The 15,200-nt window shown below is 36.8% G+C and overlaps 2 protein-coding genes across 2 annotated transcripts; both read left to right on the forward strand.

Moving 5' to 3' along the window:
- Positions 1-50: 50 nt before the first annotated feature.
- Positions 51-4,811, forward strand: armt1 (acidic residue methyltransferase 1). Its single transcript, XM_015400937.1, has 3 exons — positions 51-298; positions 1,982-2,147; positions 3,788-4,811. The coding sequence occupies exons 1-3, from the start codon at positions 114-116 to the stop codon at positions 4,583-4,585; spliced, it is 1,149 nt and encodes a 382-aa protein (XP_015256423.1). The 5' UTR covers positions 51-113; the 3' UTR covers positions 4,586-4,811.
- A 4,007-nt stretch (positions 4,812-8,818) lies between these two features.
- On the forward strand, positions 8,819-14,070 carry esr1 (estrogen receptor 1). The gene is made up of 6 exons (XM_015400940.1): positions 8,819-9,052; positions 9,757-10,182; positions 11,011-11,219; positions 13,172-13,288; positions 13,584-13,762; positions 13,894-14,070. Exons 1-6 carry the CDS (start codon positions 9,042-9,044, stop codon positions 14,068-14,070), a joined length of 1,119 nt encoding a protein of 372 aa, XP_015256426.1. The 5' UTR covers positions 8,819-9,041.
- Positions 14,071-15,200: the final 1,130 nt, after the last annotated feature.

Consider the following 15,200-nt stretch of genomic DNA (forward strand, 5'->3'; position numbering starts at 1 on the left):
ACACAAAAAACTATTGACATCATTTTAGAAGTTAAATTTAATTGTCCTTTAAAAAGGAGGGGATCAGTGCAGAGAAACAGGCGATTTCTCTGCTGTCAAAACTGAGGAATGAGATGCAAACCGATAAGCCACTACTGGAATTGAAGGATGACTTGCCAGACACTGAGTCCTGGAACCAGTACATGCAGAGACAGCAGAACCAGCTGGGGGACCAGGAGCCTGTTAGCTGGTTCAAGTCTCCGTGGCTCTATGTGGAGTGCTACATGTACAGAAGGATACAAGAGGCAATATGGCTCAAGTGAGTGAAGTTTACCTATGCTGCACAAGTCTTCTGATTTTACAGTATTCTGAAAATTATCTCTTATTAATTATCTCTTATCTCACTTATTAAAATGTAAGTCAATAAATGGGTATAATGCAATTGTCAGTTCCTTAATACTGTTCTCTGGTCTAATCATTGGTGCATATCAAATGATGCATTTTGATTGCTTAAAAACTTCATTAAGTAAAAAAAAAAAACAGAATCCAGCATTAAGGAAAAAACAGAAAAGTAGAATCAACTGTGTAACCCTTTTGTTTTAAAGGAAATGTGTTCATATTTGTAGATTTAGGTTTCAAGTAATCATTTCAATCCAGCCGAAGGGTTTCCAACTGGCTTCGCCACTTGGAGTAACATTACCCTGCCAGTGTCTTAACATGAACTGTGGCCCAGTTTCTGAAGGGGGACTTAACTTGGTCTAATTGGAGAGATGTCTTTTGTAAAACTATTTTGGATTTCAGAACATGTTATATCAACAAGGTAACTTAACTTCTAGCGTCAAGATAACCAAATATATGAAGGCAGATAACAAGATTTACTATAGAAGTGGGAGGGAATAAGGCTTGTCCACATTTCTAACTAGTGGAACTTAAAATCCTAATTACAGCATATTGAAATGATCCAATCATTTACCATGAAAAAGTAACACTGTTGCTGCTGCAAAGTAGCCAGATTTAGCACAAAAGAGACCACGTCAATGCCTCAGTATAATTTGATAATGAATCAGAGTTATTTCCTCAAGCTAAATTTGTCATGGAATAAAAAGATAATTTGTGTTTTCATGAAATATGGTTTAACTCAACAGGCACAAACAGGACTTGGTAGTAAATCAAGATAAATATATATAAACAATTAAATAAAATTGGGTAAAACTCCAGTTGTAAGCTGTTATAGTTAACATTTTCCCACTGAATTACACAGTGTTTTTTTGGCTTCATCAAAAAATGTATTCAATCATTTGTAAAGTGTTAAACCTAGGTGCATGACTTCATATAAAAAAGAGCTGACATGCTGAAAAAAACATCAAAACATGGCAACATGCAATGAAAAAGTAAACTTAAAAATGCGGCTTTGAAAAAAACGCATTAAAATCCAACTCCCGGAGCATCAGTTAAATATTTTTGAATAAAGTATTTATTCATGTGTAGACACTAAATAACACTTAATGAAACCAAATGACTACTATAGTTTAGAAGATGCTTGATTCATTGTAAAGTCTTATTATAAATATGAGAGTAATATACAGATGAACTGATATAGATGTACATGAAGGTATGTATAAAAAAATGTTGTGTATTTAATACAGAATAGAATACAATGAGATGTCATGTATTGTTTCATTAATAGGGAAATTTGGGTCAGTCAGCAGCAAATGAAAAGGCAACGAAAGCATACAGGTTCATATATCACTTAAACCATAGACGATTACAAGTCTAGAGGCTATAAGATCCGAACAAGAGAAACAGGAGTCACAGAAAGGTTAGCTTTTATAGTAAAGAAAAATAAAATTAAGGGCAAATTAAATCAAATGCATTTTTGAACATTTGATTTATGTGTTATTATTAAAAAGGCTTCTTTTGATTTAGTGCAATATTGCATGTTTAACTAATTTGTTGTTTCCATTTAGGATTAATTATACTTTGGTTTTCTTGTTTATTTCAGTCCTCCGATTAACAACTTTGACTTCTTTAATGAGGGGAAGACCGAAAGCTTTTTTGAGTCTCAGCAGGCTGTGATGGCTTTATGTACTTATCTGGGAGACATCCAGAAGAGCATGGAGACGCTGTCAGAGAACCAACTGTCTGAATGTTTCAACAAGCTACTTCAGGTCAGTACATTAAATTCTTAAAACTATCTAGCTGATGAAGATTCTTCTGGTTAACTTGTGCTCGTATTTTTAACTGTAATACCTAGGCCAAAATTGATACGTGGAAAAATATAAGTATTCCAAAGATATATCGGGATACAATACTACTTTGGCATGGCATCGATGCTAAAAAAAAAAGTGTTTGCATATTTTTGCAATTTTTTATTTTAGATTTCTGGATTGTTTGCACATAAAAACAATACCTGAAATCACCTTAATGGTCATAGCTTTTAGGAATTGTCCTATAAAAATTGAAAAAATGCATCAACACATTCACAAAAAATCTAGAGTGGTGTAGAATAAAGGTGTTCATTTTAATAAAAAAAATTTTTAATGGTTCCAAAATATATAAATATTTACCTATGGTTACCATGCCAACATTGAAATGAAAGGATTTTTTGCACCAAGAGGAATTGGTGTTCAAAGTGAGATTGAGCTCAGGCATTGCCAGTTGGGCTTTAAAGATGAGAACTGGCTTATTTTCTGCTTTACATTTCTCAGCTTTAAGCTAAAAAAAGAACAAAACAAAAAACAAGCAAAGCAAGGGTGAACACCAGTTACACTTTTTAGCAAGGATGCCAACTGATTGACGCAAAGGGGCTCAGAAGCCATGCGAAGGGTTGCCACTTTCACGGACCGGTTAAATGTAAAAAATGGTAGACCTGGCAACAAGCTGGTACAACTGGGGGTTAGAGCGAGACTGGGCAAGCATGAGAGCACTACTTACTGGCTTGGAGGAGTTAAACTTTTAACTATTACCTTTAAAATATTTTCTAAACTTCTTATATTTATTTTGTAAGTATTTGTACATTTATTCAGTAGAACTTTTGATTCTACTCCAAAATCATGTTCTATATTAAGGTAAAATAATGAGAAATCATGTTCCATGTTAAGATGATAGATGTTTTTTTTTCATAAAAAAAAAAAAAAAAAAAAAATATATATATATATATATATATATATATACACGGTATATATGCTATTTATTATTAGTTATGTGTTTATCCCCACTGAAATGAAAATGGTTTATAGTATCAAATATTTCCCTGGGTGTTGATATCGAGTCTCAAATACTGTGACAACAACCCCACTAATGACTAATATTTCACACGCGCTTCTCACGGTTGCCCACTGCCAAGGAAGAAGAGCTTTATTCAAGTGGTATCTAATGGAAAGATTCAATATATTGATGCATTTTCACATCTTGATGTCTAAACTCATTCAACCGCCAATGAGTAATGACGACTGGTATTTGTGCAAAGCACAGCAAAATATGTATACATGCATATTCATCTTGTGATTTATAAATATTCTAGAAAAAACATGATCATAAAGAACATTTATTGCTCACCCTGCTTTTTTTCTTACTTGTTTCTCATCAAAACATTTTTTTCTTTATTTTGATTAAATAAATATTTACCTTGTAAATCATTTTAAAAAAGGGAGTAGTGTTAATATTTGATTGTTAGACTAGGTGTTACTCTGCCATGCAGATGTTATCCATATGTTTTATGTCGCCTAGGTGGATGTCTGAATTCTTTATAAAAGCAAACGTAAAACGTTCTTGTTTTTAATTTTTCCATTTTTGAATTTTCTTGCAGGTTTCCCTCTGGGGGAATAGATGTGATCTTTCCATCTCTGCTGGTCAAAAGAATTCCCAGAAGGCCAGTCCCATAGATTCCCTCAACAGCTTACAGTCTTTTATCTTGGTGGACGACTCCAACATGGTATGGTTGACTCTTAATTCCTGTAGAAGGTCTGAAGGATCCGGCAAAAAAACAGCAGACAGAGTTGACATTGTGTTAGACAATGCTGGCTTTGAGCTAATCACTGACTTGGTCCTTGCGGATTTCCTGGTGTCATCAGGCCTCGCACGTCAAGTTCATTTTCATGGTAAATGCTTCCCGTGGTTCGTCTCTGATGTCACAGCTAATGACTTTCAGTGGACCATCCGACAGACCATGGCAGCCAATCACAAGTGGATGTGTAAGAGTGGCTTCCAGTGGCAGAGCTACCTCAAAGAGGGTCTGTGGTGCTATCACGACCATCCTTTCTGGACACAGCCCCATGAGTTCTGCGACATGGCTGCTGATGCCCCTGACCTGTACGCAACCCTGCAGGAAGCAGACCTGGTGCTATTTAAAGGGGATCTAAACTACAGGAAGCTGACTGGTGACAGGGACTGGCCCCATACTGTGGATTTCTCTACTGCACTGAGAGGTTTTGAGCCTTCAGCACTTTGTAGCCTGAGAACCCTGAAGGCCAACGTACAGGTCGGGCTGCAGCCGGGACAAGGAGAGAAGCTGACCTCTCAAGACCCATCGTGGATGACCAATGGGAAGTATGCAGTTATTCAGTTCCAAAGCCCGAAGTTGGAGAAGAACCGACCTCAAGATTAGACTCCTTAGGATTAGACTTGGATGAGTGGACTTGGGTTTTTACTGTAAAAAGCATCATCATTAGGTGCTTCCATTAAGCCATAACCAAACAAAATTATAAATGGTTCTTAAATACTTTACCAGTCTTACTTAAATTGAACAGTATTAAAAGTCTGGATCATTTATATCACTGCCATCTCATGTTTAAAATGTCTTCATTTTTAGGTAGAAATTGTTTTTTCTAAATAGAATTTTTTCTAAATAGAATTCAGGCATTTCGGTTAAAAATGCCCATGTCTTGGATGCCTACACTTGATTTGAAATGTTTACGCAGATAGTCTTGGTAAAAGGAATTTAGCGCTTAATCAGTTTAACAAAAAACAGGAATATTTTGCATGCAGATCGGAATGATGGTGGATTTATCAACATAGTGTTTGTGCTTTCTTCTTTTTAATTCCTCCCACAAATGATCAATGTTAGCATCAGTGTTCATGCATCAAAACAAGAAAATTGATTAACTTATTTAGCACTTTGTTATGTATTTTCTCTGCTGAATAAATCATGAAAGCAATGGGTGTATGTATGATATAAGAGCGGAATGTGCATCTTTTGTTTTGAAAAAAAAAAAAAATAATAATAATAACAAATCCAAATAAAAATGAGTGATTTTTGATGCAAAGCCTGGTTGTTATTTATTTTGGGTTCAGAATCAATTTTTGCATTGAATATTTACCTATATTTTTTGAGGAGAACATTTTTTAAACTTTGAGTTGATGGAAACTTTTTAACAGATGGTCAAATATTGACAGAATTTTACTAGGCAACAAAATTTTTATTTGGATGCAAAGAAAAGGGGTCTTAGGTTTAAATGTTTAGTATCATGTGTAGGACCTGACACGTCCATCCCAGGTTTTTAACATCGGAAAGAAAGAAAAGACGGTAGTGCCGCAAAAATAAAAACAATATTTAAAATGCATTAAAAGGGGTACTAAGATTAATTACTACCAATATTTTAAAATTTCCAGTAACTGTTCATAATGCTTTTATAGCAGGTATTTTGGCCAATGCTTGAGACGAAGTTATTTTGGATTGAACTTCAGACTTTTATTGCTCTCCGAAGCCATTCAGTGGTTGATTAAATTAGCTTGAAGGCATTCCCCATAAGTCTAGTATTTATTGAGAGCAGAATTCATGGTTTTGTCAGGACAATGAAAAATCCAGTTTGACTTAAATCGAAACCCAGACAACCAAACTGCAATACTCAACAATCTTTTTGGAAAAGCATTCAATTTTCCAGTAGCTTGTACAGAACCCACACCTTTTCAGCCCACTAAATAGTCCTAAGGATCAGGTGCACTTTGGATCGGGAAGGGGCCAATATTGATGGGGTTTATTTTTCTTTAATTCAGCAGTGGTTTTCACCTTTAAACTCTGCTGAGGATTCTATTTGCACAGTGTTGTTCTTTTGATAAGTTAGAAAAACACAGAGGTGAGCCCGGCTGCCTTGATGTTGCTCCGGGTTGTCTCGTGACCCCCTGAATGATTTATTAATGTGCTCTTGGAGTAACTTTGGTAAGTTCACGTTTTCACGTTTTCTTGGATAACAGCTCTCACTACTTTTCTCTGGATTGCCAATGTTTTTGAAATGTCTTTACATTTCAAGACTTATTGATGGCTTCAAATAAAATGTGCTCACATTTTTTATTTTTTTTTGTTTCTTCTTGATCTTTTAGACCATTTTGTCAGACAGGTTCTGTCTAAAATTATTACTACATTCTAGAGGTATGAATGTTGGAGATGAGTGATATAAACTCAATTTTTGTCCCCATGTTCTTTAGGTCCTTATCGTGATTTTAAAAAGGTGTTAAGCACTAAAAAAAGACTTGTTTTTTTTTTCCTGTCAATTATTGATGGACTGTATATCATTGCATAAAAACAAAGCAAAAGCAAATACTAACTCTAAATATGGTCATTAATATTTAAATATTAATGACCAGGCTAGGTTGGTTAACCATGTTGAGACACAAATTTAAACAAAATTGCCTTAAATTATATATATATATATAATTAATATTGTTGCTGCCATGGATCAACAGATTAAAAAAAAGTAAAGACCTTGACCTCAATATTTGCTGTTATGATGGCAGAGTTTATAATTAAAAAAAAACCTGACGATATAACTGCATATCCCTAACTGAGGAGTGGAGGAAATTGAATGTAGCTTCTAGGAAGATATGTTTAATCATGATTATAGAAAGAAGCATTTCAGATTTTCCACATTGGGCCTGGCCTGTCTCCTGGTGGTGCCTCCAGCCTGTGGACATTGTGCTGACAGACCCTGCAAAACTTTTGCCACAGCTCACATTGATGCTCTATCCTGGTTGAGCTGCACTGCTTTAGCCACTTGTATGAGTTGGAGAGTCCATCCCATGCTACCATGGGCGTGAAAGGAATATCAACCTTCAAAAGTGACCAAACATCAGGCAGAAAGCATAGCTACTAAGAAGTGGTCTGCAGAACCAATCCTTTATTGAGTGTGTTCTGCTAATTACCAGTCATTTCCACCTTTTGTCTATTTGCACAATAGTGAGAAACTGATTGTCAATCAGTGTTGCTTCCTAAGTGGACAGATTTCACTGATGTTTGATTTAATTGACATTATGTGTACATTAAGTGTTCCCTTTATTTTTTTTAGCAGTATATATATATATACATATATGCAAAATATATAAATGTATAAGGAAGTTTTCTTTTTAAACCACTGTCTATATTAGTGCACATTAGATGTTATGTGTGACATCAGCTTGTTGTTCACCTGTTGACCTTTTGTATAGCGGAGGTCAGGTTGGAAACCACTTGACAAAACCGTTGGAAAATGTTTCTGAAATGTGCATTAGAACCCAGGATGTTCTTTAGAAAAATAAATGTGATGCGTGAAAATTGGTTCCATTACTGCAGTAAGTGACTTATCCTTGGGTAATTTAGGTCATTTACAGCAGCTGTTTTATTTCTCAACCCACACTTTATGTTTCCTGGTGTCTTAATTTTATTCAAGGGCAAATGCACAAAAATATGTATAATCGGGGCTGCTTATTTTCCACTCGACCTGTCATGAAAATCTGAAGGCTTAGTAAAAAAACATGTTGCAGAAAAAAAAAAGATGCGAGGTTTGTCTCAAACCTTTTTTTTTTTTTGTCAATCGGGTCAATATTTGCTCATGGATTTGTTAACAAGAATTAAGTACTCGTTTCGCTTTTGTTTACTTCAACAACCCATATTTGATAGATTGTGTGTCAAACCTTGTATTCTTGTTAAAACCTGTTAAGAGGGAAATGGCTCAAAGGTATCTTGGCCCATTTTTTTTCTGTGTTTTTATTTTTTGTAATCTTATTTAGCTGGTATATTTACCAGGACACACTGGCTTGAACCTCTGTGATCAAAAACCTTGAGATTATAATGGGACCATAAAATACACATTGTATTAGACTCCTGATAAGTTTATTCATGAAATAAATGGCATCCTGATAGAAATAATAATATAATGACAGAGTGAGGCAGGAAATCAGCCAGAAAGTTAAAACCAGGAAACAACCAGTCTTCCAAATGAGTAATAAACCCAAGAACACCTCCTGATTGATTACAGATTACTACAGGATTTTATAAAAGGGCAATCATTTTGGGTAGGTACTATAAATGCAAAAGAAAATGTATACGAAAAGGCTAAAAAGTAATGGGATAAGAAAGTGGCTTAAAATCCTGGCCCTGTTTTACCAGTTCTGTTGTGAGGAATCGGCCAAAATCCTGGCAAACCTATGTTAGAAGCTGATTGAATTACAATGATGTTGGCTCAAGTCATGCAAATAAAAATTGTAATCCTACCATCAAAGTAAATGTAAACTCTTGAATTTGAAAAAAATAAAAAATAAAAATGTTTCTGGTTTTTTTCTGGCTTTTAGCAAATACTTAAATATAAATTCCCTATATTTCTATTTTCGTAACTGGTCTAAAATCAGAAATGAATGTCACACAGGTGGATAAAAAGTTTTAATACAATGTATATTAATCTCTGTACATGATTAAGTAGATATTAATATAAATACTACGTCCTTTTAAAGCAATTAATTACCTCTACTTAATAGTACCTAAATCTAGAAGGATTTCTTTTTTTAAGTCTTTATATTTTCGTTTAGCCCAGATTCTTGCATCTATATTATAAAAATACCCTTATATGGGATTGATTGTGCAATTATTGGATGTCAGAATGAGATTTGACCTCCAGTTCTGTTTGCTGTGTTATGGTGACCTGGCTCTTAAACACACTGCAGTTATTGATTTGGCTGCATCTTTAATTTGTTTATCCTTTTTTAAACCTTTCCACTGTTCCCTCTGAGTGAGCCCACCTAAATGCCTGTGAGGCAGGCAGAGAGGAAGAGAGGGGGAATTAGCCGCTGTTGTGCAGCATATGCGGGGATGATTCATGTATAAGAGGTGAGTTGTATCTCATACTAGTTTTTGATTTTTCCGTTAACCCATGTTGTTTCGAATGCTCTGTCTACTTGTATCTCATTTGTTCGGATTTAGCCAACAGCAGAGTGTTAGCTGGGTTATAAATTGGCTGCAAATAGACTGGTGATACTCGCAGTGTGCGCGATATCAGCTAAATGAGGGGTGAATATTCAGACACACACACTATGCTGCCTCAGAGTTGCCTTCAGTCTGGAATCCAGTTGTCTTACATTAAAAAGCTTTTCGATGTAAGACAAAGGTGAATTAGAAATAGTTATGTGGAGGAGAGCAGACAAGGAAGTTGTTTGGGAATCACTATTTCTGTCAATCCTTCTTTTCCTCTCTCCCACTTGCTTTCCCTTACTCCCACACTTTAGCAGAGATATATTAGAGGAAGAAAAAATACTGTGAAAAATAATGTCAGATTGGGAGGAGTCTTTAGGAGTCTCTAGCTGTATTTTTTATTTTTTTTGGTCTCTTGTGAGCAGACGCTCCAAGCAGCCAGAGGATAAGCAGATAGTTGTCCACCCAAGTTGTTTGACAGGAGTTCTTGGAAAAGGCAAGACCCAGAAGAAAAGTGGGTGAAGAGGGAGGGAGAGCAGCACCACACTCTCCCACCCAGCAAATGGGAGAGCAAGTCTAAATCATGTTGCTTATCACTGCTGCTGTGCTGTGATGTTGCTTAGGCAGAGCCAGGTGCAGAGCAAGCAGGAGTTCGGACCAGCACTCAGACCCAGGATAAGCCCAGCCTCCTCAGAGCTGGAGACCCTCTCCCCGCCACGTCTCCCACCCTCACCCCGCGCCTCCCTCAGTGACATGTACCCTGAAGAGAGCCGGGGCTCCGGAGGGGTAGCTGCTGTGGACTTCCTGGAAGGGACGTACGACTATGCCACCCCCACCCCTGCCCCAACGCCTCTTTACAGCCACTCAAGCACTGGCTACTACTCTGCTCCTCTGGACGCCCAGGGACCACCGTCTGATGGCAGCCTTCATTCTCTGGGGAGTGGGCCGACCAGTCCTCTTGTGTTTGTGCCCACCAGCCCGAGGCTCAGCCCTTTTATGCATGCTCCGAACCACCACTATCTGGAAACAGCCTCAACACCAGTTTACAGGTATGAAAATTACAATTTATATGTGTGCTACTAAATCAGAGCAATAAAGAAGTCAGTATGTCATTTTTGTAACCAACGCTTTTGTATCAAAAGCACAAATTTTGAGAAATTACAACTCATCAGAAGCAGGCGACGCAACCAGGGCTCTCTATACTCTCATATTAAGGATTCTTAAATTTCTCATTTAAAAAATAAACTGTTTTTTTAATTTCCCTCCATTTTCTTTAGTTTAAAAGTTGCAAAATAATTAATGATTATGGTTATCCTAACTTGTTTGGTCCTGGTTTCGATCAAGTCATTACAGAGAAATGAAACAAAGTATTTGCAACTTATGAATAATGACATTGGCATTTTTTAGTTGAGTCTTCTCCAACACGCCATGTAAACAAACATGATTATTTAACCACACAGCTTTTTAATCTCCTGCCTTCCACAAAACAGCGCCACTATCTCCATAGAGAGGATCACGCTTTGTCCGGGGTTTCTAATTCCAGAGATTAGGGACTTTGTGAAGGGCCTTGAGAGAGGAACAATACGTAAGAACAACAGAAGCGCACAAATGGAGCATTTCCTGATTTAAGTGGAAAACAGAAGCCTGGTCTTATCCTCAGTCATTATTCAAGGCAGAGTTCAATTCAATCTTATATTGATTTTTAGGCTTTAATTCTTAAAACAATAGTTGTATCTTACATGCTTTATATGTTTAATATATTCCTTCCTTGGTTTTATGGTGCTGAAGTACTGTTCTTTATCTAGTTTTTGGAAGCCATGCAACTTGTCTTGATGAGAGCAGCAAATCAACCAATTAAAATTCACGGCCTGTTGCAGATCCAGTCACCAGCCAGCCTCCAGAGAGGACCAGTGTGACACCCGTGACGATGCATGCAGTGTGGGGGAGCTCAGAGCAGGAGCCGGAGGGTTTGAGATGGCCAAGGAGACACGATTCTGCGCTGTTTGTAGCGACTATGCCTCCGGGTACCACTATGGGGTGTGGTCTTGTGAGGGTTGCAAGGCCTTCTTCAAGAGAAGCATTCAGGGTAAGGCGACGGTTGGGTATGAGGTTATAAAGTTTAAATCAAGTTTTATTGCTTCTGTCATGGAGAACAAAGGCATGAAAGAACACATCAGAGCATAATTATAAACATCATAAATATTCTTGTCATAAAAGACACGCCACTGTTATTTGTCTCCGATAAATGCCTCTTCCTGTAAGCCGGAGAAACTTTTATTTATTGTTTTTATCATATTGGCATATATAGAGAAAATTTCCAACATGAAATATAGTTGAAGACTGTAATCAGATTAAAACCTATGCCTTTGGTACTTAAAATTTATTTGAACCTATAAATTCTCAAACAAATTGATATTCAATTAAATTCAGTTTATTTATATAGCGCCAATTCACAACACATGTCATATATATGATAAAGGTGACTAGAGTTAATAAGAAAAGCAGTATTTTAAAATTATTAATTGGTGTAATTTCTCTGGACTTGATTCTTGCCAGACCAGTGGATTAAATAAATCCCCTAAATATAACCAGTTTGAAAACCGGCTAAAATATCCCAAGAAGCAGCGTTTAATGCTCTGATCTAAACATATAAAAAAATTAAATAAGAGTCAAAGCCACTTCTAAGGCTTTTGAACCCCAGTGAACCACACTTAGAACCATTATCCACATAAGGAGAAAACATTTAACAGGGGTTAAGCTTCTCTGCCGTGGAAGGCTACCAGAATTTCTCCACGACCGCATCAGTGACTCATCCAGCAAAAAACACCTGAAGCACTGCTGGCCTTAGTCATTTCTGTTAGTCATTATTCATCAGACTGGGCAGGGTCTGCATTCATTGGAGAATGTCTAAGGTGTGAACCACTGTTCATCGTCACACTGATTGTTGCCAAAAATATTCTTCTGAGACAAAAGGGGAACATTTTAGAAAATCTTTTCCTGTTAAATCCGGTTTAGACTAAACAATAGTGAAAGTAAAACTTTTAGGTGGCAGTGTGATGGTCTGGGGCTGCGTCTAATTGATGAAAACCCCAAAGAAGAAATCAGATTTTTTAACTAACAATTAACCTGTCACCTTAGGATCGTGGATACTTGGGTTAGTCAGACCACACCAATGTTTTGTGTTGGCTTAGCTGATGTCTGTAATTAAACCCTGTTGAGATCCTGTGGTTACACCAAAATGCCAATCATGCTGGAAAACTCACGCATTTGAAACAAACAACTTGCACTAAAGAATAACCCTAAATGATCTTGGGCAAAGAAAAATAATTCAGGCGCTTCATGGCAACAGCTGCCGCCAAGGGAGGCAAAACCAGTAGAAACACTGCACCATGTTATTTGTGTTATCAACTTAAAAATTTAATTAAACCCACTAAACTTCACAAGAACAGTTCAGCATCATTTCTATAACAAACCAGGTTGATGAGGGTTTTTAAATAAGGTTAAGTTTTATTTTCTACTGCAGTGGGTCTATTATACCAAGTAAATTACCTGCAAGCTTGAGCCAAAAACAATATTAACAAAGTTTAATCAGTGTCACTTCATGGATTAAGAGGGAGTTACATCTGAGGCTAAGAAGTCTTCACTAAGTGTAGCAGATTTATTTTCCCACTGTTGTAAAAAATGTGGTGAATTGCTCGGAAGTGAAACAAACACATTTCTTAATGAGCTATTGACCACATTTTTCCAGCCTTAGACGATCGATGGCTCCATGTGCACAGAGAACTTTCATCTGCTTGGTGGCTTAGTTCAGGAGTTGAAACTGAAGCGTATTGATGGAAAATCTTACAAGGAAGGACTGGTCAAAAAGAAACCAATAGTCTCCATGGCATTGGAATAGCCAAGATGGCATTTTTTAATTTTCTCCATCCTAGGTTCATTTGGTGAAGGGAATGGAGTGTTCCTGGCTGCTAAATAGCTCAATTCCAGATAGAAAATTAGACTTATAGTCTAAGAATAATAGATTTTTTTCCATTTCAGGTCACAATGACTATATGTGCCCGGCGACCAATCAGTGTACTATTGACAGGAATAGGAGGAAGAGCTGCCAGGCTTGCCGTCTTAGGAAGTGCTACGAAGTTGGCATGATGAAAGGGGGTGAGTTTATTCCTATTTTTCATTTATTAGTTCTTGTAACTTTAATATAGTTTTTTACAACTTGGATCGTTAGCTAGATGTTTTTCCTTAACTATCATTTTTATCCATATTTAGATCTCTTTTGAACAGGTACAACTGTTTACCAATGCACACCCACGTTTTTTGGTCTTCACGTCCATCTGCTTAATCTACAAATTAAGTGTAGTTAGAACCTGAAGTCTTCTGATTAATATGCAGAAACCTGTCTGGTTGTTTATCTGTTTTTTTTTATTGATTGAGTCTGCTCGTTTTAAAGGTGTTCGTAAAGACCGCGGTCGTGTTCTTAGGCGTGACAAAAGACGGCCGGGCATCAGTGACAGAGAAAAGACTGTTAAAGGCCCGGAGAACAGAGCTGCACCCCATCATGATAAGAGGAGACGCAGCACTGCCCTTGGAGGAGGAAGATCTTCAGTTTCCAGCCTGCCATCTGAACAGGTGCTCATTATCTTTGAAAGGATGACAAGATATTGACAAGATTCTAGACAGATATTCTATAAGAGAAATCTACCTGATATCGTGCTGGTTGCATGGTACATCTATTGTATTTTTACCCTTTGTGTTTCCAGGTTCTGCTCCTGCTTCAGGGTGCTGAGCCTCCAATGCTGTGCTCCCGTCAAAAACTGAGCCGACCCTATACTGAGGCCACCATGATGACCCTGCTCACCAGCATGGCTGACAAGGAGCTGGTCCACATGATCGCCTGGGCGAAGAAGCTTCCAGGTTGGATCGCAGAAAGCTTTTAAACAGACTTATAGGTTGTCTGCAAAGAAATATTTAGTATTTTGCTCGATAATTATTATTTTTAAATGTTTGCTTCTCTTCGTCTACTTTAAATTTAACTGAATTGTTCTTGCTTGCAAATATATTAATTTAAGGTGACAACAATCTCAGGTGAACTGCAGAAACTCTTTTCAGGAATAAAGACATTCTAAAAGGGTTCTTTTAAGATTGCAACTTAAACCTTGAGAGTATTTATTCCCTCTAAAATGGCCCCGATTGATAATTTATATCCCTGGTATCATAAAATTAGAAATTAAAGACTTAAATATTGTTATTGAAATGATTTATTATTCAACTCTCTTCATGTCATTTGGGTCTTAATAGGAACAACAACTCTTAAAACCTATGATTTTCTGCAGTAATAGTTATTTTGTGTAATCGTCTTCCACCTGCTGGGGGAAAAGGCTACTTTTTGAGAAATAAAAATAAATAGGTATAGTTGTCTGGGCTTTTTATTTAGTCACTATGCCATGTTTAATAGAGTTTGCACCAGTTTATGGAACAACAGCTTTGGGTAAAAAAAAATCTGTTATATCTGTCGGAAGATAATAAATTAGGGAGCCATTACAAATGCTGCTGTTGGTTAAATTTCACACGCCAGCAATTTAGGCAAAGAGGCTTTTCACACAATTCCTCAAACGAATGCTTCTAAACATGCAGTTCAGATTGTTTTGCTTTAGTTTGTTTATGTTATAAAGACAGTTTAGAAATGTGTGACATCAAGCTAGAGTTGGTGTATATAGATACACTCAGGTTTACGTTGAAGTCAAATCTGGGTGGACAAATGGAGGTAAAAAGTAGATTTACTCTGATTTCTACATGGACAAAAATTACTCCTTAAGGCTCAAATATTTAGATAACTCCAGTATAATATTTAGATTTATGTCCAGTAGCAAGGTACTTGTTCGTCACACAGGTTCGGCTTCCTGAAGCCATAATAAAACTTCTGATGTCATTTTGAGTGAATATTAGAATCAGCTTTATAGAATTAATTTAATTTAGATTATTTCAAGTCACAGACTTTTACACTTAATGGAATTCTAAAGCACCACTGGGAGTGATATTGCCACACAGCATGATGCTACCACCACCA

This window comes from Cyprinodon variegatus, unplaced genomic scaffold (genome assembly GCF_000732505.1).
Source record: "Cyprinodon variegatus isolate N-32 unplaced genomic scaffold, C_variegatus-1.0 Scaffold1163, whole genome shotgun sequence".
In the NCBI taxonomy this organism is placed as follows: Eukaryota; Metazoa; Chordata; class Actinopteri; order Cyprinodontiformes; family Cyprinodontidae; genus Cyprinodon; species Cyprinodon variegatus.